We start from the raw sequence: 26,535 nt of genomic DNA, 5'->3' as shown, positions 1-26,535 counted from the left end.
AAGAGGGCCGCCCGGCGCTAACAAATTGAAACGTCTTGCTAATGGGCCACGGTACTCTGTGGTAATTGGGGGCCCACGATACTACCCTCACTGAACCAACAACTTGCCACTAATACATGGATCAATAGCTATTATTGACACCTGATAGATAGTAAACAGTTGATAAAAGCAAGTTAGAGTCCCTTATTCTATGGTCAGACTTTATGTATTAGGGGAAGACAGTTAAAAGAACATTATGTTTGAGTGTTATTATGTCATAAGCAAACAACAAATGACAAATAAAATATACTCTTTATGGATTAGTGTACATAAACATTAAAGTATTAGTAATATTGTCAAGCAGAACCAACGGGTGACATCAGAGTCTCGAACAACAAACACAAGAGTTGGGCGATTCGTTCCAATTTCAATTTTAAATTACAGTTTGTTTTAGAAAACGTTTTACATATTAGTCAAAGGCAGACAGGAGGTAAGTGAAGCAAGTCAATCATTTAGCGTGGTTAACATGCTGTTGAATGAGCGTTGAGGTGGTCAATTACCTGGTAAAAGCGTGAACTGGCTGTCAGTTTGGGACTCATTGTGGCTGCGACGGTTCACGGCGATGCGAAGGCCGGCAGCTCACTCACATTATGTTAGAGCATTACACTACTGACGATACATAAGCACTACATTAGCATCCGAATAGGTAATACTTTGTGGTGTAATTAAAAATGTAACGAGTTCTAGTTAGTAAATTGGCTTAGGGTGGAAATTCGGAAGGTTCTAGTTTGCAATAGAATCTGATTCTACTTACCTACTTGTTTTTGTGTAACCTCAGCGAAAGAAATAATGTAACTTTTCATTCGAAAATAATAGAGCTCGTGACCATGTTTTCTAGTATTGTGTCTCGAACCACTATGCCCCGAACCACTATGCATAGGATTATAACTCTGTCATTTTATATAGAGTAGCCAAGTAAATTTTCCATTTTATACAAAATATATGAGATTTCAACAAAGATTATCTATAATTAATATATTTCTGCCTCATACAACCCTTGACACTTCTTAAATAAAGCAAGCGAGGATATTATGAAAGATCTGACGACATCGTTCAAGAAACGCACTTTGTTGTGGTCAATATGATGGACACATTTAATAAGAAACACGTGCGCCCGCGCGTAGAGCGAGGATTAAATTCTCATTAGGAAACCACTAACGTCTCTTACACACTAGAATTCAATGACCTTTATGATAAAGTTATAAAAGTTTAAAAATAAAAATAAACCTAAGTAAGTTCTAATAAGTAGGTAGGTATCTCGTTCACGGAGGATCATACTCCTTATCCTCGACGGTAACAAATTAAGTAATTATGGATTATATTGTGTTTACATGTTCACATGAATTATATTTAATAAATATTTAAACATACCTAATAAACACTTTATTGCACACACAGGAAATACAAAATTACAAACAAAAGAGTAACACTTATGACCGAACTTTCAACCTTATGTCTCTAATATAATTAGGTCCGACTCACGTTATACCTGTGAGAAATGTGGCAAAAGATGCCGTGCTACTAAGTCTACTAATTGATACGTGCTACTAATTAATAAGTCACAGGAGATCTTGCAGAAAAATGTGACAGCTACACAGCCACTGTTAGCATCATCTGTCAAGATGTTGTGGCCAATGATGACGACGATATTAGGTCTTTTAGGACCTGACGCGTTCTAAAATAATTGCAACATTAAAATACCTTTTAATTAACGTTATAAAAATAATTTATTACTTTCAAATCTTCACTTTATAATTGGAATTCGGCAGTCTTTTCTTATTGTCAATGCGAAGTGGACATAACAACCAGTATTTTAATATTGTATATTCTATGACGAATAGTAAAGCTAATTAGATAGGTATCTGTTGCAGTGTCTTCGTAATCAACATTAACACCATTAATATAATAATGCTCGGTTTTAAAAATATTTAAAGACGGGTGAGAGCCTTCAGCGCTACTCATTTATCCAGCCAAGTAGTTAATACCATTTGCGACAAATTGCAATAAACCACGTCAAAAATAAATAAAAATAATTGACAGTCACACGATTTTACGCAACAATTTGTTCCAATTCAATATCAACCAGACATTTAGAACGGTATTAGGTTGGCGTCTGTCTACATTCTACCGATCTCTCGATAAAGTTGAATCTCTGTGAGATAAGAGTACTGATGCTGCTCCTAGCCTCGCAATGTTATCGCTCACCCATCGATTTGTCATAGTATTCTATTAATTTCATTTATATAGCTTACTTATCGATAGCAAGTACGTATTAAAACTAAGCTCCCGTGATTTATCTCCTACTCAGTGAGGTAGAAAATGAATGCATCGAAAATGTTCACAGTACGATTGTAATTGAATAAATAACATACTTACATTCAATGTAGGCACTTACCTATTTAACCTATTAACAGATTTATACCTATATTATAATTTTATAAAAAAATATGGGTTAGACATGAACGTCTTTTTCATTACTTACTTACTTAAAGCGTATGCATGTAAACTTACTTAAAGGATACAAATTGATACAATGTACTTGCCTATATTTACTTTACGTCTAAGCAATATCTTAGTACCTTTTCTCAAGTGTATAATTCTACCGTTTTATTTATATTGTACCTAGTCGTCTCTAAATAGTGCACGACAAAGTTGCAGAACAATTTGTTCATCATCGTCTCCCGAGCCTTATTCCGCTTTCACGGGGTTAGTTTACCTAACCTAACTTATTTGACAGGTTTGGGTTTTTACAGAAGCTAATGCCTGTCTGACCTTCCAACCCAAAGGGAAAATCTGCAGTGTACAAGTTAAGTCACATACTGCTAAACGTATTTTCCTGATGACGATGTTTTCCTTCAGCGCTACGAACGTGATAATAATTTATGATCTACTGATTTATTTTTGTGATTTATGATCTTTTAATTTATTTATGAATTCGAAAATAATTTCCAATATCATTGGTGGATTTGAACCTGCGACAAGTAACAGTCGAGCGTTTTTCCAACTAGGCTACCACAGCAGAACAATTAATTATCAAAGCTAATCGATCTATCATCGATTCGGTGGCGGGCGAATTCCAAAGGCTCGATATCTTATTCGGCCGTCACGAGCGGCCTACCGTCTGGGTTTTTGCCCACTATTGACACAAAACTTTTACGGACACTCGGTGCGGGCGCAGCGGCAGTCAAGCCATCGGCCCATTGTCCGCGGACAGTTCTCACGATACTTTTTATGATCAACGCACTCGGTTTCAATCAGTGTATGACTTACACATTTTAATCGCTACTCGTACCGTGATCTTGTAATAGGAAAGATGATGATAACATTGCAGCGAGTGGGAGATGGGTGGCCCTGGGAAAAGATACGGGTAACGGCTCTATTCCCAGGAACTCGGACGAGACGAAAATGTTATATAACCAAGATAGTTGGACAGATGCACAACCGCGTTGAAATGAACATTAATAAACATTAAGGTAGTAGAATTTGATTTGATTTAAAAAAATACGTATTGTATAACTAACGAACATCTTCGGTCTATATACTCTAAGTTTTATTAGGATTCTAGAGAAGTACTTAGATAAAATTACAGGATTACACAAAATATTATTCTTAATAGCTCTATAAGCTTTAATAGTTACTTTATAGTTATAACCCTTACTAGTTACTTCATCATCATCAGCCCATTAACGTCCCCACTGCTGGGGCACGGGCCTTCCCTATGGATAGATAGGGAGATCGGGCCTTAAACCATCACGCGGGCCCAGTGCGGATTGCTGGTTATTACTTCTTAATGTAACTTAATTGCATGTTTACATTTACAGACGCACTCGGACCAAATGCCGTTCCGCTGCGAGTTCTGCTCGCGGCTGTTTAAGCATAAGCGCTCCAGAGACCGGCACGTCAAGCTGCACACTGGCGACCGCAAGTACCGTTGTGCTCACTGTGAGTCCGCCTTCTCCAGGAGGTGAGACCTGTGTTCTTTATAGTTCCACTTAGGTATCAAGTACTAAAAGGGCAAGAAAGACGTGCGATCCTTGATTTTTTAGATATGCTTTTCATTCTACATGATGGTTCTTGGTACTGCTAATGGTGCTTTATTAAAAATAAAATTGTAATTTGCATGCATCTAACTCGGAGGTAAAAAGGCTACACATGCATTTACTTTTATATGCGCTAATGTCAAATTGCAATATTGCTTCAATATTCCCTTTTTAGACTCCCTCATCTCTCATCGGCATAAAGTATAATCAGATACAATGTCTGCATGAGATTTAACGACGAAACACACTCTAAGTACCTACCATAATGAAACACACAGGAGACAATAGGCCCACTACTCGTTAAAATCAAGTTTTACAAGTACGCTACGAAGCTGTAATGTAAAGGACCTATGACTAAGAATGGTAGAGCTTAAAGTGAATACTAATTCTCGTAATCCGAGGCCATTGAAGGCGTGATGAGTGCGAGAGGCTGCGAGGTGCGCGCGCGACAATGGCCGCGCACAAGATTGATCACCATAAGTCACGCCGCACAAAGCTCCCCAGCGAGCCGCGGCCGCGACGCGACGCGTCACCTTTTTCGTCACCTCGCCGCGACTAATTCCACGCAATTTGTCGGCCCAACGAACCGCTGTCGAGTGAAAAGAGATGATGTGCTGACAAATGGCGTCGAGGGTCTCACAAAAATGAAATAATGGCCCGTACCTAAACCGGCACGGCGAGCGTGGCCATTAGCGGAGGTGTTTGGGCGAACGCCTCTATTCTGTAGTTTGCGTGAAAAGCCTCTTTGTTAATTCTGTTTGGTCCGTGCTTTATGTGGGTACTTATGTCTCATATGACAAATTGTCGTCTCCGGCCACATAAAGGCGATTTATCTCGTCTCATTTTAAATTCTTACCGGCATACTCAGAACTGGAGATGTATTTTTTGTGGGTGCATCTCATTTGTGGAATTTTATAAAGTCATCACGACTGGACATTTCAATAGAGACTAAATCAGTGGGGTGGAATTAGATTATGTTTGTCGAATTCCGATGTTTGATATTGTCAAACTGTTAAACTTGTCATAGCTCAGTATTTATTTCAAGTTTAGGAATATGACCAACAACTGTATGTCGGTTCTTTATATCGCAGTATGATGAACCATTACGATGACAGTTTATCGATCCATCGTTACTAGTTACACATTAGTCCCATATCTAATAAAAATCACACCAAATTGTTCCTGTACTTGACATAGAGCAAACCAAAAACTATCAACTTAATATTTCAGCGACCACCTGAAGATCCACATGAAGACACACGATAACCAGAAGCCGTTCCAGTGCACGGTGTGCAACCGGGGGTACAACACGGCGGCGGCGCTGACGTCACACATGCAGGGTCACAAGCGCGACCGCGACAGGGACCCCGATCGACGGCGGCCACTGCGCTGCCTGCGCTGTGGCGACGCCTTCCGAAGGCCTGACTTACTACAGGTATACCACGTGATGTTGTCAAAACTCTACTGGCCTGCACATTCATATATAGAATCAAGTCAAGTAAGTAGGTTGACTGATTCGCCTATCAAGGGTTATTATTCTGACGCTGAAGACCCCTGACGCATGACGTGGCCCTTGAAACGACCTACTTCCTAAAGTAAATAGTAGTCAAGATTAACGACTTAACAATAAAATAATCTAGAATTCCGTCAATCATTGTTACCCGTAATATGTTGTGTTATTTTCAGGCTCACATGGCGAGTGCACACGGTGTAGATTCAGCAGCATTGACGCCTCCGCGGCGAATAGCATCACAACCGCCGCCAACTCTCCTAGCGTGTATATACTGCACCCGCGACACATTCACCAGCATGGAGCAATTACAACTTCATGTTAGAGCCGCACATTCAGCTCTGTTGAACGGAGAAACGCCACAATCAGTCGATCAGCCAGCGCCCACGGATCTGAGCCGTAGGGCTCCAGATGAACCGACAAAGCGCTCCGGTTCTGTGAACGAAAATCCAGCAGTGAAGCGTCGGCGTTCTGGCTCCGCAACGCCACAGACCGCTCTCTCTCCGAGCACGCTTCTTTGCAACCAATGCGACGCTGCTTTACCGGATTTTGAAGCGTTCCGCGCACATTTAAAGGGGCATTTGGAAGAAGGTGGCGAAATGGGGAACTCGAGTCCAGTCCCCTGTTTACATTGCGGAGCTACATTTGCCGATGCGGCGGCGTCAGAGCGGCACCTCACAGCACATTATCTCGCAGTATCTTGCGAGTACACTTGCCACAGTTGCGCGCGTAGTTTTCCCGCACCGGATGACTTGCAAAAGCACCTTCTTGATCTTCACGCTCAACATTTATATCGATGTTCGCTTTGCAAAGAAATCTTCGACTCTAAAGTTGCTATTCAGGTGATTATCTATTTTTTTTATACAATTTGAAGTTTGCATTTCTTTCGTACTTTAAAACTTTTAAATTTTTCGTTCAGGTTCATTTCGCGGTGGCTCACAGCGGCGAGAGCAAGGTGTGGGTGTGCCGCGGCTGCGGCGCGGGCGCGGGCGCGCTGCGCAGCGAGGCGGAGGGCGCGGCACACGTGCTGGCGCGACACGCGACGCGCTGCGCGTGCGGCGCCGTGCTGGCCGGGCCGCGCGCGCGCCCGCCCCGCGCCTACCGCTGCCCCGCGCCCGCCTGCAGCGACACCTTCGCCGTGCAGTACCTCTTGGAGCGACACATGCAAGCGCATCATGCTATGCCGCAATCGGTAAATTACGATTAAAATAATTAAGACCCACATATCAGTCAGTTCCACAATTAACTAGTTTATAACTTACTTTCTAGTTTATAACTTACTTTCTAGATGCCTGTTTCGAAAAGTGAATTGATCGTAATTTTAAAGCGATCTTCCTATTCTCAGGCGCTAAACGGCGACATCCCTAGACAGAAACGGTCGGAGAACAATAACGGCGCAGAAGGCGTAGACGGCAGTTGTTCTCCTTGCAACACGGGCGCTGACAACGGCCCGGCGCCAGCCAATGAGGAGCGGCGACGAAAGAACGGCGCCGTGGCCCTGCAGTGCGCTTATTGCGGGGAGCGCACGCGCAGTCGCGCGGAACTTGAAGCTCATACCCGGGCACACTCGGGCGCCGCCGCTGCGAGACACAAATGTCTTATCTGTGATGAGGTACTCCCGTCTGCCGCCGTCCTTGCTGAACATAAACTAACGCATTGTAAGGTGAGATCTCGTTGGTTACCTACTTATGTGTCGTACAAACTTTTTGTGATTCTACTGCTGTACATGATTGATTAATATCCAAAAACCAGTCAAGTAAGTACCTTAAATAACACTGGGACATAATACGCATAAATCAATAAAGTGGTTAAAATGTACTTATGTCAGTGTTATTTTTGCCCTTTACAATAAAAGTTTGGAAAAGAAAAGCTTGCCAGAAGAGTCCACACCCTGCACTCCACTCTTAATTTTGTTTCCTATCTGTTACAGGTAGTTGCAGGCGATACCTGCTCCCGATGTCGCGCTCGTCTACCGACAGAGGAATCGTTCCTCAGCCACATGGCTCGCCACCATCCAGCGTTGCCGGCACCTTGCGTCGTCTGCCGTCAAACATTGGCTTCCGAGGCAGAAGCACGGCTTCACGCTCGGTTCCACTTAAGGGTGACAGAGGATGAGCAGCGATGTGCGATATGTCTGCGAGCTCTGCCTGAAGGGGAGGCGGGGGAGGGTGCTAGAGCATGCTCCGCGTGCTACGCGAGGCACGCCGCGCCACGGCCTCCACCGCCCGCTGACCATGACTGTCGTCTGTGTCGCCGAGCGCTTGGATCTCCTACTCGTTTGCAAGTAATTGTCAGCAACCATATTCCAGTTACCTACATTCTGTGAAGTCTATAATTTTTTTTTTTTGTAATTAAAAAGTAAGTTTTTTAGAGTACGTTATTTCTTTCAATATCTCAGTAACTAGGTATCTATTTATTTGCAAAAGTCTATAAAAACAATATATTTTTCCAGGCACACCTCATTGAACATACATTCGCCGGGATCGGAGCGTTCACATGCTACCTGTGCTCAGCAGTGTTCACCAGCGCGGCGGGGTTACAGCGCCACCTGCCGGAGCACGCCTCCGCCCCCCGGCCGTACGACTGCGGCCGCTGCGGACTCAAGTTCTTCTTTAGAGCCGAGCTCGACAATCACGCTTTCGTGCATTTGGAAGAGGCGGAGATCGCGCAAAGAGCCTTCTACGAAGCGTACGCGAGAGGCGCGGCGTCCGCTTGGGCAGCTCTCGCGCCCCCAGAACCGGCCCCCACCACCCCAGTGGAAGTACCCGTGAAGATAGAACCGGAAATTAAAGAAGAGAGAACTGACGAGTATATAGAAGTGTCGTCTCCGCCACCCCCCGCTCGTCCTCCACCCGAGGACCCCACACCTCCTCCCGTTGTGAAGCAAGAGAAACCTGATGAAGACTGAAACAGCAAGACAAGAAGTATATGTGTCAATTAATGTGAGGTCGAAAATGACGCGTATGTGTAGATAAAAGTTTTATAAACAATCACATTCCTTGTAAACTTGTCAGCACTGTGTAGATGTTATACAAGCAGTGTGGCAGCTCCATGGGAGAGGTGTGCCGCATGTGTGAGTTAATTACGCGAGTATATGTAACGATATTTTATAGCCAAGGTGCTCACATATTTCACAAAGCCGGTGGAAAACTTGAACGAGTCACCGCAAGATGCGTATTTGGTGTAAGTATATCAAATCGAGTTGCCACATACTTTGTATTGTATTTTTCACATAGCAATGTGAACGTTATCGTCCGAGACGCGAATTCTCGCTGCAATATTGGATTACGTCCCTATGTATCTATGTTCTAGTTAATATATCGTTGAATTTCCGCGTTTAGAACGCCGTATCTCTGTAATTATAGATCTTACTCGTTTATGTTGGTTAAGTGTATGTTTTATAATGTTTACACGGCTATTTGTATAAACTGTTAACTTAAATAAATTAATATGTTAAGCTTCGTACGTGTATTTTTTGTTAAAGAAACGACCACCCTGTAGATATATTTATTTCCAGATTATATACATACATACATACATAAACTCACGCCTATTTCCCACCGGGGTAAGCAGAGACTATATAATTCCATTTGCTTCGATCCAGATTATATGAAAATGTTAAAAACTAAATAGGATAAACATTTCTTTAAAAAATGTTCGACTGTATTTATATATAAAATTAACCCATTTCTATTTTCGGATGAATTACTTATAAGTCTAATTTATGAGCCTAATAACTTAATCTATAAGCCCTAATAAATTAGACTAGGTTACACAAATGTAAGATATATTTTCTAGTCCTTTAATACCGTGAAATTGGCGTCTAGCATTCTCATCCAATTATCCATTGAAGCTAAGCAGTAGCGACTTGTTGTTGTATCCAGGGCAGGAGCGCGGCCACGTTGACATAGGCGGCAGGAACGTTGGTCATGGCACAGCCGAGTCCCCAGGATACCAGTCCCACCACCACCCACTTTCCGGAGACGTTGCACACGAGGCCAGAACCGCCATCGCCCTAAGAGTAAAACGTAGTTTTTAAATATATTCTAGGTGTCGATTGAGTTTAAATGGCAACACAGTGTAGGTACCTAATGTCGGTTTTCAAATTCAAATTGCATTTTCGATATTCTAACGAATTAGATCGCTCGCTCGAATTTTCCCGCTAAATGGGGACATACGGTAAACTAAGGAGCATGCTGATTATCATCCGCAATTGACAACATTTCAAATTTTTAAGCCGTGGTTTTTTTGTGCTATTTCGAAAGTACTTGTTTAAATAGAAGACACGTATTTTTTCTTTTCAAGATTTTTCCACTAGAAGCTACAAAAAATATTTTTTGAAAATTGGATTCTGCCATTGATAGAATGAAGGCAGTATAATGCAATGTACCTTTGCATGCGTATTTAAAACAAGTCGCAAACAAAGTGTCATGTTATGTATGACATTTACTTTTTTTATAATTTTTATGTAAAGGTCTGAACTTATTATGCCTTCCTCTTCTGACCTCGTGGATTTTTCAATATATTTCTATTATTACTGAATTAAAAAATCTGAAAAAATGTGTTTTGTGTAAATCATAGAAATATCTCGAAATGGTTTTCGATTTAAGGCACCTTAGTAAAAATGAAATGTTGTCAATTGTGAAACTGCGTTCCTTATAAAATAATCTGAGATCTATTATCGATCATGTCTTTTATATATGCTTAACATATTTTAATGTACTTATTATTATGTTAAGTTTTTATGATTACTTATGTGAAACGCTGAGATAGGGTTTCGGATGTCTTGAACTTTTTCGTTCTCGAGGTTCAATTCTCGAGTCTTTTCGAGTTTGAGACTTCTCGAGCAGAAACTCTACGCTGACTTACAGTGCAGGAATCCTTATTAGCTTCCCCGCCAGCGCATATAAACGAGGTTGTATCTAGCACGTAGGAGGCTCCGAGCCTCGCTGTCTGCAGCTGCGTCTGACACGTGGCAGCGGGCACTATCGGTACTTCCACCTTCTTCAGGATCTGCTGGTACTGGCCCGCCAGCCCGAACATGTTTTTACCCCACCCTGCTACCATGCATCTGAAAAAAGGTGTAAGTATCTTTACACAGGACGACATGAGCTCATGAATGAGGATGGTCGGTTGGAAGTGCGGAAGATGAGTGATGTGGGTTAAGTGAGGTTACTGTCCTAATCGAATGATTAATTGAGGTTATGTAAATTCAATAGTTTTGATTGAATCTATCGCCGCGATCTGACAAGATCGTAGCTTGGATTGCATTTTTTTTTTTTTAATTATTGTTGAGTCGCCATGGATGCCTGGCATAGCTTATGTACGGTCACGTGTACTAATATCTATACACTTTGATACCATTTCAGATTAACTTATTTGACAAATTAAATCGTAAGTCTCATTTCTCAATCAATGTCAAACGTGAAAGTGCGACAGGGTTCTAAAGTTGGACATGATATTACTCATGACTGTACGTACGTAAGCAAGTACTTACTTATTATAGCAACAAATTAAGGTGGCGTAAAATGCCTTGCATGTAATCGGTGAACAACATGCATGAAGACTTTGATGAGAGTGGAAGGATTGATAGTGGTGTGTCAGGATCGCAGTAGTGGAATTCCGTGTCTCTGCCCGCCCCAAAAGGAAAAAGGCGTGATCTTATGTACGTATAGCTTAGTAACCGTTGTCCATTATAGTTGGTTGTAGTTGCGGGCGGCAGACAAGCTCTATTAATTGTGGTCGCAGCCCCCGCGGTCGGCGAGAGCGGCACCGGGGTGGACAGCCGGAGCACGGTGATGTCGTACTGGAGCGTTGTCGGGTTGTACGACGGATGGCTGAACACCTTCGCTATTGTGTACTCTTGGAAGGCTACAGGCTCGTAAGTGCCGGCCGCGTCCCACTCCCCGAGGCGGACCTTAAGGTTCGGCGCAGTGCCTGAGACACTGAGAGTAAAAGACACAAATTAAGTATTACGTCACTCCTTACAATACAATAATATATTGAATAAAACTAATATTGAGTATAAAAACACACAACCTAAATAATGAGACGACACAAGATATCTCGCCTACTGTCAATCGAACAGAAACAGTATGGAGTAGGTAAGGTCGGAGAAATTACCATACTTACTGCACATCACTTTGAAAACCTTGTCTATTTGACTTCGTCACGTATAAATTAATACTAAATACTGTGTAGGTACGTATTTGAAGTGATGCCTGAGGTACCTAAACGTCTTTTTTAAGTTTTGTATTAGGTAAGTATTATTATTTTGTAAAAAAATTAAAATTTGATGTTAATATTGTTTTGTTCTTGTGTGGCGCGTCCTTTCAGAATCAGAATCATTTATAATAAACAATTTCTATTGTAGTCTATTCTCTTCAGATCATATTAGTTTCCAGCCATTCTTGGTAGCGCAAAGATCATATTTAGCAAACATGTTGGTGATCGCAGTACTAAACTATGTTTAAAATAAATATGTATATAATTGTTAGCAATTCAGACATTACTTACACATAATTCGTCAGCCGATGAGTCACCGTCAAAACATTCAGCTGATCTATGAGGACTCCACCTGCTATGTAGTCGTTTTGTTTGGTCAGTATCATTGCCTGAAAATTATCAAATTATAAAAACAGCGAAGACATGTTTGTACGTGTGAATAATAATGTAAATGTGTAAATGTTGCGGCCACGAAACGAAATATTCTATCTGAAATTTAAATATGCCTACACTCCTATTAAATTGAAAAAGACTAACAAACTTCCTGAGCGTCGGAAACCGCCAGAGGGGTTGTGTGCTCTGATCACTTATCACCACATAGTCCGTTTTTTTTTTTTTGACGTGACTTATTGTAGATTTGCCGCAGATGGCATTAACTACTTGGCCGGACAAATGGGGAGCGCTGAAGGCTCTCACCCGGTACAACGTTTAAGACAACAGGCCTGAGGGTGCCCAGTTGGGCGCGAACCTCGGCTCAGGGCGTCGTCTGAGAGGAAAAATATTTGAAAGAATTAATCGACCCTAGTGGGTCGATAGCGATAAGCGCTGAATGAGGGAAATCGTCGACCACGCCGGCGGGGTCGGTATCGGGGTCCTGAAGTGTTTGGTGTCGCGAGCTGATTGGCTGCCTCTATGGCTAGAGTAATCGGGTCGTCGGGATCGTATATTACGTCCTTCGGACGCCGATACTTTTCAGTACCGTCCCTAAGCGGGATGTATTCGGAAGCCGCAACTACCAGGGGATTTGGGTGGTGCGGAGCAGAATCGAAAAAACGTTTGGAAGCTAATTTGAGCCACTGGGCAATGGTTGGCAGACCTAGGTCAATGTGCAGATTTTCATTGCGAAGGAACCACGGAGCTCCCGTGGCTTTCCGCATGAAACGATTTTGTATTACCTGTAGACGGTGGATTTGCGAGGGACTCGCATGAGCGAAAACTACCCCTGCATAGGTCATGATCGGACGGATGCAAGTCGTGTAGATTTTCACCTTATTCCTAAGGGACAATTTACTTCGCTTGTTAAGAAGACAGTGAAGACGGCCCATTACAAACGCGGCGCGATCGCGCACACGTTTGATATGGGCCTTGAAAGTAACCACATAGTCCATATATCTTATCCTTCTAAGGACTTCGCATCAAAAATGGCTGAAAGTTAAACTCTGATTCCCTACTTGCGACTCTTCTCACTCTCACTCTCATAGATTACAGGCATGTGTTTAGGTGTACGTGGACTTGGAAATCCAAACGAAAACTCCTCACCTGCCAGGGGAATTCTCCGAAGGAAGCCTGGCCAGCAGTAGGTGCCACAGCGACTGCTGGCACGGTCTGCAGTGTGCCGCACGCTATCATCGTCCCCGTTCCCGTCGTTGGAGTGCAACAGTACACTTGACCAGTCGGACATTGTGCAACGCCCTGGGAAAAAATAAATCGTTATGTTTAGCTACTGTTCCTTGGATACAAGTTCCCAAGGTCATAATTTCAGAAGGCTTAGCCAAGTGGCAAGTGTCGATATCTACAATCACTGATGCATAAACCGTCCAAATTAAATTAATACCTTGCGCCAAAGATGATGTATTGTGTGCGTATCATTATAGCTATAAGTATTTTTCTAGTTATACGTTAGCGAGTGAAGTAATAGGTACATTTGCAACTTGGCTAGGCTCTCAGGCGATATTTACCGGAGTTACAATTCTGACATCAATCATACCAGCTCCAGTACCTCCAGTATTCGTGGGGCAAGTACCTGCTGCTACGCAAGTGCACGTCGTCGCTTGTCTCTTACGAATTTCATGTTTGCCGTCACGGAAAAGATTCCTCATGAGTTCTTTGACGTTTATTTCCTGATCGACCTCCGTGCTTCTCTTTTCTCTCGGGAAATTGACAGCCATATTATACGAAGGCCCTTGCGCGCTGTAGCCGTTTATGGGCGGGACTCTCAAGGCTGCGGATGGCGCTGGAGTTGTGCCGAGCCTGGGGTCGATCGCGGGCGAGCCTGTTTCATCATCAGGATTAGAAACACATACAACATCAGGGTCGTTACAAATTAGGACTGGTAAGGTCACTCCACCTGAGGACGCCGTAGGGGCTGTAGGAGCTGCAGTAGGGGCAGCTGTAGGGGCAGCCGTAGGGGCAGCAGTAGGCGCCGCCGTAGGGGCAGCTGTGGGGGCGGCGGTAGGGGCTGCTGTGGGGGCAGCAGTTGGTGGAGGGGCTGTGGGTGCGGCCGTAGGTGCCGCAGTAGGAACTTGAGTCGCACCGGGAGGTAACGTGCCTGGTAGTGCCGTGGTCGTCGTCGTCGTCGTCGTAGTCGTCGTCGTGGGCGTCAGGATAGGCGTCGGAACTCCTACCACCACAACGTTCGTTTGTGGGTTTGTGGGGAGCATCCCCAAGCAAGCCGTCAGCAGCCACAAGCACATATTGGACGAGATACGCGACAGCTGCGTGCCCAATCATGAACACCACAGTATTCCCACAACGGTGTGAACGGTTATAAATTCTGATACGGTCATGAGAGTATTAAATATGCCCTTAGTTGAATACTGACTGATGGTATTCCCCATACAATTGCAGCCTTCATGGTGTAATGCCCGTGATTATGGCGTCAAATTGTTGCAATCAACAAAATGTGAATTACTAATCCGTCACCTCTGTGTAAATGTTGTAATCTCTGTCATTATTGGAGTATGAAGCAAACGCGTAATCATTGAACATTTTTATGAGTAATGTAATGATGACCAGTAGATAAGTTGTCATAGTCATAACACATCGTAAACCGAACATCCGAAGGTGATAATTCGTATATCTACCAAAGATTGTAAAGTTCAATATCTCCTATACTTAAAGGTTGCCTGGAAGAGATTGCTACTTAGCAATAAGGCCGCTTATTGTACTAAGTAATTCTATTTCTCTTTTGTTTTTTCCTGTTTGTGCAATAAAGTATTTGTTATGTTATGTTATGTTATGTTATAAAACATTATAGTATGTTGTCTTCAAAGCTTAGTTTCAGGATTACTGATGTAGATATAATAATAACATTCAAACACAATAAATGGTATCCCTTCATATCTTCTTGCCTAACTATTAGCCTTTATTTAGATAAGTATTTATTTCATAATGTTAGATCCGCTTGTTGCTAGAACTTTTTCAGTGAAATGACCCATATAAACGGCTAAGTATCTAAGTCAAATGGTATTGACTAGATTAATGCCATTTGACTTGAAGCAAACCTACAAAAAGTTACGTTAAAAAATATCCTTCAACTTGTATAACTTATAATAAATAATGTGTTTCGGTTATGTGTTGGGAGTTTTAGAACCTACTTATAACCACACCCCCGCCGAAGACAAAAACAGATGGACAAAGCTCGTACTAGAGAAAGTAACGCAGAAGGACGTTACGACCCTCAAGTCTGAGGAACACGACGCATCGACGATCGCAGGTTCTTCCTTCATGGTTCACGCTAAATTAGAAGTCTAACGTGGCTTTATGTACCTGTCTGTCTGTGTCTGTGGTATCCGGAAGTAATAAATGTTTCTTTCTTTCTGTCTTTCTTTCTTTATGTCTTTCTTTCTTTCTGTCTTTCTTTCTTTCTGTCTTTCTTTCTTTCTGTCTTTCTTTCTTTCTTTAACTATGAGGTAACTATGGTTATTTGCACTAGATAGTTCAGAGATTTCATTGTTTTCAACATTAACTGCAACATGAATAACTGGTATTAGAAATTAAATAACTGCTTTTACATTTTATTTTTCATTGACAAAAAATGAACCGCAATTTTAACAAAATCTATAATGTAAGAGGGTCAAGTGCGAGTTGGCCGGTAGATTGCCTTCGTATATTACTTATAAGAATATTAAGTTTATAAATTTTTCGTTCAATTTCACAATTTTACCTAAGGGTGAATACGGCCTTAATGTAGAAGATACTTACTTAGTAAAGATATTGTAATTTTTGAGATTGTTGACTGATACCTATCTCAAAGAGGAGAAATAAGGCTGTATTGAAAGGTGCTAAACTGCAAAGACTTTTGTTGATTATTTTCATATTGAAACATGACTTACTTACGCTTCTATTGGAAGCATTTCAGTGTGACAACCTTCCATAAAGATGAAACATCACCTGTGATGGTAAAACAAACTGAAACATTTTGGGGCGTCATTATCTACCTACCGAATTATCTCAATTATAAACTAAGTTTGCAACCCACCTGTGCTGGACTGGATAGCACAAATTGATACCTACCTTTAAAGGGAGCGATGTCCAGTGCCTACTTGTGGGATCAGTGGGATGTAGGACATATCAATAGAACACATGTTTATCTTTAGGCTATTTATTATTATATATCTACATAAGTTCAATGAAATATATCTTATCAGGCGTCGTTTGCTGTGCTGTTGTCTGGAACGATTCATCCAGAAACCATGCGTTGGATTTCGGTATGTTGGATTTTGCGGAACAAAAAAATAAATGATGCTACTGCCATCTAACGCCATTCATCCGCACACCACAATTACTTAGCAAGGTAGGTGATTATTTAGTTCTGAGATTTTCCGCAGTTAATTGTAGATGTCTCTGTCGGCGGGTGTGTGTTGAGCAGCAGCAGGGCGCGGTAGGGGCGCCACCGTCGTGTGTTCACGGCGCAAGCGGAGTCAATACAAACAAGTGTACCGTCGAGCACGTTATGTATATGAGCGGTATAGGATGACAGCGGCCGCCAGTAGTGCTCGGCTTGCGCACAATACTCGTGTAATTCGAGGCCGATGGTGCATACTCTTTAACTCACAGTAAATCTGTACCGTTCCCGCGGATTCGGATAATGACGGTTCTGTGCAATTTATCGAATCTAGAATTTAAGTTCATAATCAGTTCAGTGAGCTAATATCGCGAGTTCATCAGTGCCACCGACATCATCTATTAAAGCTGAAAGTTTATATGATAATGTGATTTCGTGTGTTCTGATAGCAAAAGTGCGTATGGTTTATTTTTGGTTTCATAAATTCTCAAATTGGAAAGTCGAATTCTAGCAGTATTATAATTATTTGCCATAAAATATAATAATTAAGATGATCACAGATGAATTTCGTTAGCCGAATATTCAGAATGCCTTCGTATAGTGAAGAAATCAACGTGGACCTCAATTCTAATGAGGATGGTGCTTTGAAGACTGAATCTAGAAATGGGAAGAAAGAAAGGAGAAAAATGTCGACGGAAGTGCCACCGAACAGTGCCCCGGCCGGGCTGAGCGCGGATCAGCGGTTCGCGTTCTCGCTGAGGGATTTCCTAGGACCGACGAGCGGTGGCGACGTGCTGAGCACTGGGGAGCCGTCGCCGTCGGCCATCGGACAGATGTTGCCATTCATCGACGAGCATGTCGACACGGAGGAGGCGCAGTCTGACGAGGAGCAGGTGCAGTGCCGGGACACGGAGGAGGTGCTCAACAACGCCGCGTGCCGGCTGCGGAGGTGGCGCGCCGCGTCACGGAAGCTGCGCCGGCCGCGGATCATAGACAACCTATGTGATAAGGATGGTGGCAAGTGCAACAAGGTGGCGCACACGGACCTGGCGGACCGGCTGCGCAGCCTGGCGGCGGCCGGCAGCGTGTCGGCTTCGGCGGGCGAGCTGGCATCCCTGGCGCCGCCGCCGCCTGCTGCCACCGCGCCGCCCTCGCCAGGCTGCCTGCTCTCACCATCGCTCGCTGACCAAAGCTCTGCTGAATACTTCGTAAGTCAAATACCTAATATAAAAGATTACAACCATTTTTATAAATGTAATATAGGTACTACCTACCTAATAAACTCTTATCAAATCTAGGTATGTAACTACCTACGAAACCGTGTAAATTCCCCTGTAACCACTATGGTAGGTAGGTTTTTTAGGTAGGTATTTTAATTGTTTAATGTTATAAAAACGAATTACCCACTATAATCACCGAAATCCAAGTTGGATCTTACGAGGGCCAATAATATCTGCTGTAATAATAGACTAGAACAAATAGAACTATGAAGTTTATTTGCACGACGACATGACGAGTATAACGTCATGACATTTGCGAGTAACAAAAATCATTTTCAGACGTCGCGTCGTTAGTACTCGACTATTAATTCTATAAATGCAACACCTCGCTGAGTGCGACCAGTATGGGCGGCCGATAGCACAGCGGTACCCGGTGCAGGAGCGAGACAATACATCACCCCTTAACGTCAATGATCAATAACATAAGTGCATCAATAAAGCAAAATGCTATCGTGCCATACCACACCTTCGATATGCGAGTACACGATTGCTTTCCGAATACCAATAATATCTGATATATAGGTTATATTACAGTTTTAGATGTAGGTACCCGGTGGAAAGCTTTTCTCGACTGTTATCAGTATAACATAACAATCATATCGTTATCAATACGTAGGTAGTTAGATGCCTTACATCTGTCAACATATAGATTCAGTGTGTAGTAAACATGATTGGTAGGAAGGTGAATCGTAGGATATCGCTGTGGGTCGGCGAAAATGAGAAAATTTGGAAAACCAACAGTATCAGAGGTTGGTGAGTTGCGACTTTAAGTACATACCTATATGCACTTTACATATATAAAGGTTCCAATAATTGTTATACGTCAATGTATTTACATAATATTTAGTTGTAAAACTAACTGAAATCTAGCTTTATGTTGTTATATTTTTATTTTTTTTTAATATAGATACTATAGTAGGTATAATTCTTATCGAATTGATTAAGTAACTTCTACCTATATTCGTATATGTTAATCAATGTGGGCTACTTTCTGAACACGTGTGCCAAATTTCTTAAGTGTAGTCCCTATGTTTGCCTATGTATTCCTCAGAATCTACAAATCGTATTGCAATAACTCTGATTGGATAGTATCGTCCAACTTAGGGAATAAATAGTGGAAGTTTTATCAAAATCGAATTAGCAGTTTTAAAGTTATGGTCAAAAAAACTAATTTGGAACGTAAACAATGTTCTCGTTGATGTCTTTTGTATGAAGGAAGCTATTGTAAGTGTTAGTAGGCAACAAAATGCGCTAAAGGTCATTTTGACAGTAAGTTTTCAAATAATTATTTTTATTAGGTAGATATCATTCAACTTTGTAAATAGTGTAAGATTCATTAAAATTGATACATTAGTAGCTTTGGACTATAAACCGTTAAAAATTAAAGACGTAATCCTGAAATTATTAGGTTATCTTGCGTCGACCTCATTTTCGACTATACTAATACAGGTTTAGAAGTCATTTAATGGTATAAATATGATGAATATATTAATTGGTTTGAGTGTAAGGTAAATAAATAAATGAAAATTGGAAAACGGCCAAGGGTGTGTCGGGCACTACATTAAACGATTTTTTAAGACATGTTATTATGTATTCCAATGTTTTGACAACGTATGTAACTAGAGGTTAGTAGACGTAATAATATTTGCGACCTACTCTGAAGTCAAAATTAAAGAAATTTAATAAGAAATCAAAAAGAGTAAGTAGGTACCTACTTGATTTACAAAATAAACCGACTTCAAAATCTCTAATAAAAAGTAATAAATAATTATTTTGATGAATAAGTACGTACAATGCATGTACCACCCATTGTAGAGGTATAAAGTACCTACGTAATTACGGTGGGGCATTTGCAGGGTTTGCAGGTTGCGTAAAAAGAAGAGTTATGTACTTATCTAATATCTACCTCTGGATTAAAATAGTATTATGTAAATATTCCTCGTTCATTTCCAGACACTATCGCTAAACAATGGGGTTTGGATTTGAATTTTAAAAGCCTGTTTTATTTTATTTTTTAAGTTGTCCGCTTATTAGATATACCTACATGGTGTTTGTTTGTAGATAAGAATGTCGGAGAAATAAAATTGTGTTAAGCTCGCCCCTCGCCCTCTATAAGGTACATGGGACTTAAACATAGCTGGCGAGGAGTGGGTGTAGGTATATTACTATACACCTCTGCCTAACCCTTCGGGGATAAAGGCATGATGCTATAAGTCTGTGCAACAAGTATTTTCGGATTTCCGTGAAATGGAACGTCCTGAAATTCCATATCGATTGTGAAAATATTTAGGGATAATACAATGCAAGTATCTGGTGTAACCTGTGACAAACGTATGCCCGTTAAGCTCAAAGGCTTAGTGTACAAGAGCATGATCAGGCCAGTCTTGACGTTTGGTAGTGAAACGTGGGCAGTAACGCAGCGCCAAGTCCAGACCATTCAAGTCGCTGAGATGAAAATGCTTAGGTGGATGTGCGGAGTGACGATGCTCGACAAAATCCGTAACGAATACGTGCGCGGCAGTCTCGGCGTACGCGACATCTCCGAAAAGCTACAAGAGAGCAGGCTCCGTTGGTTTGGGCACGTAAAAAGAAGACCTCCAGATTATGTGGGTAACGTTACAGCCAATCTAAACATACCAGGGCTTAGACCAAGAGGACGGCCAAAAACAAGATGGGCGGATGTGGTCAAAAAGGACCTGTGTATGTGCAATGTCTCCGAGAACGACACGTCTGATAGAGCGAAGTGGAAGAGAAGTACGAAGAAGGCAGACCCCACCATCAGATGGGAATAATAAATGCCAAGGAGAGAGAGACAATGCAAGTATCTAAATATGAGCCGTGGTAGCCCCGTTGGTAGAACGCATGCCTTTCACTCTGAGGTTGCAGGTTCGGTTCCAGCACAGGCCTAAACCATTGACTGTCAAATTTGTTTTCAAATACATGTTTGGATCCTAAATGATTATCACGTGCTCAGCGGTGAAGGAAAACATCGTGAGGAAACCCACATTCCTGTATTGCTAACCTAGCCTGTATTGGGCTGGTTTTCCCTTCGCAAGTTGGAAGGTCAGACAGGCAGTCGCTTCTGTAAAAAACCGGACCTTTCAAATCTTTAAGTTAGGTAAGCGGACCCTGTGAAAAACGGGATAATTAATTAGGGCTGCAAAAAATATATGTACAATTGTGCCACTCCCAGTACCAATATGCCTACACGTGTGTGCTAGAGCGGTAGGTACATACTCAACCGATGACATGTGATGTAGGTATCAGCCCTCGCTCATTACAAGGCTCCAGAAACCACACAAAGCTATCATTTCCACAGTTAAAAATAAAACGAAACCGTTATACCCATATTAATTGCAATGAAACAAAGCCATATTATTCGTATAATAACTAACTATGACGTGTATAAAAGAGGAAAATCAACAGATTATTTTAAATACAATATAACAATAACCATAAATTATTAATTATCCATATTTTCTGTTTTGTTTAGAAATATTTATAAAAAGTCTCGTTTAAAACGGAAACAAGAGTCAATTCGAATTTGCAATTAAGAAATGCATTATCTATGGTTCTGTTAACATTTCCACAGTATGAAAAACAGATAAATAGATGCAAATACATCTAAACCTCGGAGCTCGGTGGCGCAGCGGTAAACGCGCTCGGTCTGCGATTGTTGAAGTTAAGCAACTTTCGCAAAAGCCGGTCATAGGATGGGTGACCACAAAAAAAGTTTTCATCTCGATCTCCTCCGTGCTTCAGAAGGCACGTTAAGCTGTTGGTCCCGGCTGCATTAGCAGTCCGCACAATCCGCACTGGGCTCGCGTGATGGTTTAAGGCCCGATCTCCCTATCCATCCATAGGGAAGACCCGTGCCCCAGCAGTGGGGACGTTAATGGGCTGATGATGATGATGACATCTAAACCTACTATTAAACAGAACGACCAGTTCAGTACAATTAGTGGTTATATTTCAGTAAGGTCACATTTTACAATAGCTTTCAATGCGCGGTAAGAATTAGATCTGTCACAGTACGTCAGCTACTGTCGTGACGTTCAATAGAAGAATGATGTATCAGTCAATATTAGGTCGATCGATTCTTTTCTATCTAACGGCGTATGTAGTATTCGCCTATTTCCCGTTGGGGTAGGCAGAACCCACGTAATTCACTTACCACATAAACATAAATCTTTTCGTAACTCTACTTTCATTCATTCTATCTACCTACATGTCTGATCATCGGAGCATCCTTACTCAACTATCGTCACTACAGTTTCTAAATGTGAGTTTAAACAAACAACTACAACGTAGTTAACAAGCTATAAGGAACAACCAGCAATAATTCAACATCTCCATTCTACCTTTGCACGCCTACTTTCAAAATATAATATAATCCTATTTTCGTGTACGACAACTTCATATCATCTTCACAATCATCAGAATACTGTAAATATTCGTATGTAGTTACGTATACTTATCTCGTGGATGTCTGACGTCATAAACTTTCAGAGAAACTGTTACTTAAATATTTATGTGAATGATTGAATAAATAAACACGTCAGCAATGCATTTCACAATAAAGAAGTGGTATTTTTTCCACTGTCTGATGGAGTCAGTAGGTAATTTTTATATCATCCTACATGTAAACTATAATCATGTACGAAAGGTAAAGTTAAGTAAACCGGAAGTGTGTAGGTATAGCTTAACCAGGTCTAAAAACAACATTGCTATTTGACATTTGTTGAAATTGCGCACTTACTTTTATATGCCCAAATGTCAAATTTCAATATTACTTTTTAGATGAATTCTTCCAATGTAGCCTTTTTAACCCACCAGAGAGTATAGAAAACCTCGTGACGCTGCGAAAAACCAATAGAACTATTTTTTTTTTTGTTCATTAGAATGCCTTGAGCTATAATACATAGGCGTAAAAGAAAAATAATTCTTGAGACGAATTCCAAAGAAATAGACCCGATTCCTCTATAAATATTACGTATTGCTGGCAAAGTTGTCTTGTAGGTATGTCGTAGAGAAAAGGAATATGTAATATTACACACGGTGCGGCTCGCCAGTTCTGTTTCTTGAACTTGGCTTGACACGCTACCGCGTGTCTAGATACATGTCGCAATTCTGTTAAGGCTAAATATTCAAAGGGAAGGAAAGACGGCGGATGAATTTTCTTCGCTTATAAAAAAACTGGATGATCTTGGTCCAAGTTCGAAGCGTTTATTTGCAGCTCTCGATGCAGATATTTAGAACCGGCTTTTAATTATTGACAGAAAAACATAGATTTGGTTTACTTTATTACGTAAGTGGCTTCAAGTTTTTTGATTACTTGCTTTGTCTACCCCATTAGGAATAATGGACGAGAGTTTATGTAGGCAAGGTATTTAAATAGAACACATATAAGTGCAGTAAAACAAAATATTAAACCACAAACCAATTCACATGGGCATGTCTATACTTAGTGTTGTAACGGAAAATGCGAATACAGCGCTTAAGGGCCCATAGTCAGGCCACAATTCATAATTTGAATATTTTCACCCCTCTCGGGGATCTCCCCACTGACGTCACTTATTGGATCCCCTAGAGTAGCTGCAAGTTAATTTCTTACGATTTGTAGCTCTACACATTTCAATAGGGATTTAGCGCGTGTGGTTATGGCGTTCAATAATCTGCGATATTTTATTGCATCAATGAAAATATGTATTTTGTGATTGTAATGTTAAACATTGGTTGTAGTGCCAACACCGCCCTCTTTGACATACCTAATATTTTACTTGATTTTAATGAGCCGAGCATACCTTTCAGTCGATATGTGCATTTTACGAATAGGTATTGTCCATACATAACATATAAAATTATATGTATATTAAATTTAGGTAGCTATAGCACAATACCAACATATATAAAAGAATAAAAAAGAAACCCAAATCTATGATAACTAATATAGTACTTACTTACTTCTAATAGGACAGGGCAAAGCAACTAAACGTGACAAGAAAAAACGCAGTCACTGTTTTTATTCGTGTCTTACGATAAAATATCATACACAGTATAGTGATAGGTTATCAACCTGTAGCCTGTGGTAATACGTAGACCGAAGATGTAAGAATATTGTAAAGGTCAGATTTGAGTGTCACTGTCGTCACAAGGAGTTCTATGTATACAGATTCGCAGAAGTGAAACTGTGAAAGGTCAATAGCGAGAATTAGATATTTTATGACCTTTCTCCTGAGTGTGAGCGTATGACGTAGATGGATGTGATGAGGGTGGAACACGCGGTCACATCATGCAATGGCTCTCACGTGTCGCCGTTGTGGCGTGCCTACATTGATTGGTTCGACTCGCTAGACGATCGAGTTTAATCTCGACCATTCGTCTCGCTACTTGCTAAGCCGGTATACCACAATGGAACACAATAACTTTGGAAAAAATTTAGTTTTATAAATTATGTGAAGTCCAGTCGGTATCTTTTATGCAACAGGACTACGCGCAAGAAATGGTAGGTGATAACATAGTTTTTCTTAGGAGTAATGTTGTATTAAATATAATAACAGTGAGACTAGCGGACAGAAAGAGTTCTGTATAAGTGGTAACGGACAGAGAGAGTCCGGTATAAGTGATACCGGACAAAAAGAGTCCGGTGTAAGTGATACCGCATAGAGAGAGTCCAGTATAAGTAGTAAGTACCTACCTACACTATATTTCTCCTTGTTCTATAATATCCTTGAGTTAGTTACATAGAGTTTGAACATTCATGCATACAAATATCAACAATTTAGTTTCATTTCATTACTTTCACAAGGCAAGATCTAGCAAAATATTTGCCAGTGAAAAGAACCTTGACCAAAATAAGAAAGTTTTGAATAGTAAATCTTCAAATGCTACTGCAATGCTATTGTTATCTGTTTACTTCGCTGATAATTCATTATTCTCGCCAATGAAAGTTAAGACTGCTCGTTGTAGTTTCCACGACTTCACTAAACAGTAAGTCATTAAAAATTACTCTAAATAGGTGAGTACGTCGAAATATTAGTGACTCATTTCTAAAGTGTCTTTTCGCAATTGACTGAATGTTAATACGTCACAGTATTATCGATTAGTCACGGAATCCCGTACGATACCGTCAACCTTGATTTAGCCATAACATTACCCATAAGTTATTACAATCTACAATCCTGAATAAGGAGCAAGATTAGCAGCAGGGGTAATGTCATCTATACTCGAACTGTTGCCTGCCAAGCAATATACAGCATTTACACAATCTTACCTTTAACCTTATGAAAAGGTTGGGTATAATGGTACTACATTGAAGGAAACTATAAAGACCGGAGCAATGCATAAGATTGCTAGTGATAGTGATGAAATAAATATTTGGGTATTCACTTTTGACCTAGAAAAAGATTAAGAAGTTCGTTACTTTGAGTAATGGTGGGGTATTGTTATCTGTCGGTAGTAACCGGGTCGGTCTCGACGGCCGGCGGGGAGGCCGCTCGCCGTACCTTGCAGAGCGCTCTCGTGACCCAAATTTTCGCAATGACGTCATTCAGCAACCACCAGCATGTGGGTCATGCGGCAGCGCCGACCTGCTCCCCCCTCCGCCGCGCCTCGCCTCCACAGATGTAGATACCTGTGATAAGACAACGCTCAACAATGGAAAACTGACGTCTAGTTTACAACACATTCTACAATTTAATGGACTGTTAGCTATATGCCAATGTGTCTGTACAACGTACAATGGAAAACTACTACTCATTTATCAATCTATCAGATGAATCCCTACATATTTTTTTGTCAATGATGGTTGATTTTGATTTAACTGAATTCCTTATTGTCGTTTATTTTGGTGAAGGATAAAAAGCTAAGACTTAAATGTATTACGTTGTACACGACGTACGTATTGTATCTAGTCGCGTAACAGGTTTAATTTTCTTTGGTGCCTACCCAAAAGAAAAATTCCGTGAGAGACAACAATATAAGACTTTAAAAATTTTAACAAAGTAACATTTGTGTGAACTTTGATTATTATCTATTAAAACAACGTTTCGACTGTGAAACTTCAAGTACAAGGTCGGTTGTGACGTCAAACAAAATATTTCGTTCGTGCATTGCCGCATTGTATTTGTATTTGCTTTTATTGCTTAGTTTTTTTTTTTTCTTTAGGTAGGTAACTACGTAAATTATACATTTTAAAAGTTTTTTCGCTAATTAACCATTACGTCACCCACCTGTTATTTCGTGTATTTTACTGGTACTATCGTAGTACGACGAGTAAATATCCAATGTCATTACAACGTAACATTTAACACGTAACATTAACATTTGTATGCGAATTTGTAGCGAATGAATGGAATGAAATAATTAAAGTTAAACAACATTGTAACAACAGCTAGAATACGTCACGTACCTACCAAATCTTTGCTAATTAAGTTCGTACTTATTTCCGGAGTATTATTTTGGTTAATAAGATGAAAAAGATAAAGATTTATATTAGTTCTTGTACGCTTCGAATTTGAATTTTTCAGTTATGATTGAATTTAATTTGTTATCTTAATGACATAAAAAAAAAATTTAAAACTGTTTATTTCAAATAATACTGGGTACATTTTAAGGTTACATGCTGAATCTTAAAAGTATAAAGATTATTTGCAT

At 40.9% G+C, this 26,535-nt stretch overlaps 3 protein-coding genes across 4 annotated transcripts in view; 2 read left to right on the top strand and 1 right to left on the bottom strand.

Annotated features, from left to right (window-relative positions):
- The window catches only part of LOC126376551 (zinc finger protein 423 homolog), a 31,718-nt gene extending 22,668 nt beyond the window's left edge, over positions 1-9,050 (top strand). The window contains exons 3-9 of the mRNA XM_050024023.1: positions 3,861-4,003; positions 5,310-5,514; positions 5,766-6,431; positions 6,509-6,781; positions 6,935-7,252; positions 7,520-7,873; positions 8,042-9,050. Of these exons, the coding sequence (XP_049879980.1) occupies positions 3,861-4,003; positions 5,310-5,514; positions 5,766-6,431; positions 6,509-6,781; positions 6,935-7,252; positions 7,520-7,873; positions 8,042-8,497 (2,415 nt within the window). The 3' untranslated portion in view covers positions 8,498-9,050. The remainder of the gene's footprint in view (positions 1-3,860; positions 4,004-5,309; positions 5,515-5,765; positions 6,432-6,508; positions 6,782-6,934; positions 7,253-7,519; positions 7,874-8,041) is intronic.
- Positions 9,051-9,226: 176 nt separating this feature from the next.
- LOC126376374 (phenoloxidase-activating factor 2-like) lies at positions 9,227-14,605 on the bottom strand. 2 transcript variants are annotated; one of them, XM_050023702.1, is made up of 7 exons: positions 14,162-14,605; positions 13,773-14,086; positions 13,354-13,506; positions 12,106-12,203; positions 11,274-11,534; positions 10,459-10,660; positions 9,227-9,604 (listed from the first exon to the last, which is right to left on the bottom strand). In XM_050023702.1, the coding sequence occupies exons 1-7, from the start codon at positions 14,505-14,507 to the stop codon at positions 9,443-9,445; spliced, it is 1,536 nt and encodes a 511-aa protein (XP_049879659.1). In that variant the 5' UTR covers positions 14,508-14,605; the 3' UTR covers positions 9,227-9,442. The 2 variants fall into 2 exon arrangements, with proteins under 2 accessions (XP_049879659.1, XP_049879666.1); XM_050023709.1 differs by having other exon boundaries at positions 14,363-14,605.
- A 2,125-nt stretch (positions 14,606-16,730) lies between these two features.
- The window catches only part of LOC126376174 (C-Maf-inducing protein-like), a 30,665-nt gene continuing 20,860 nt past the window's right edge, over positions 16,731-26,535 (top strand). The window contains exon 1 of the mRNA XM_050023391.1: positions 16,731-17,808. Coding sequence (XP_049879348.1) covers positions 17,161-17,808 — 648 coding nt within the window. The 5' untranslated portion in view covers positions 16,731-17,160. The remainder of the gene's footprint in view (positions 17,809-26,535) is intronic.

Source organism: Pectinophora gossypiella, chromosome 2 (assembly GCF_024362695.1).
Source record: "Pectinophora gossypiella chromosome 2, ilPecGoss1.1, whole genome shotgun sequence".
NCBI classification, from domain to species: Eukaryota; Metazoa; Arthropoda; class Insecta; order Lepidoptera; family Gelechiidae; genus Pectinophora; species Pectinophora gossypiella.
The sequence above is the reverse complement of the archived record's forward strand: the minus strand, read 5'-3'. Positions and strand labels throughout refer to the sequence as shown.

Excerpts from the sequence above, each read along its gene's own strand:
- LOC126376374 (XM_050023702.1), bottom strand. The coding sequence starts at position 14,507 with ATGTGCTTGTGGCTGCTGACGGCTTGCTTGGGGATGCTCCCCACAAAC. Across the intron at positions 11,535-12,105 it reads CATCGGCTGACGAATTATGT|TGTCTCAGGCACTGCGCCGA; the intron begins GTAAGTAATGTC and ends TTTTACTCTCAG. Across the intron at positions 9,605-10,458 it reads CTAATAAGGATTCCTGCACT|GGCGATGGCGGTTCTGGCCT; the intron begins GTAAGTCAGCGT and ends TTTTACTCTTAG.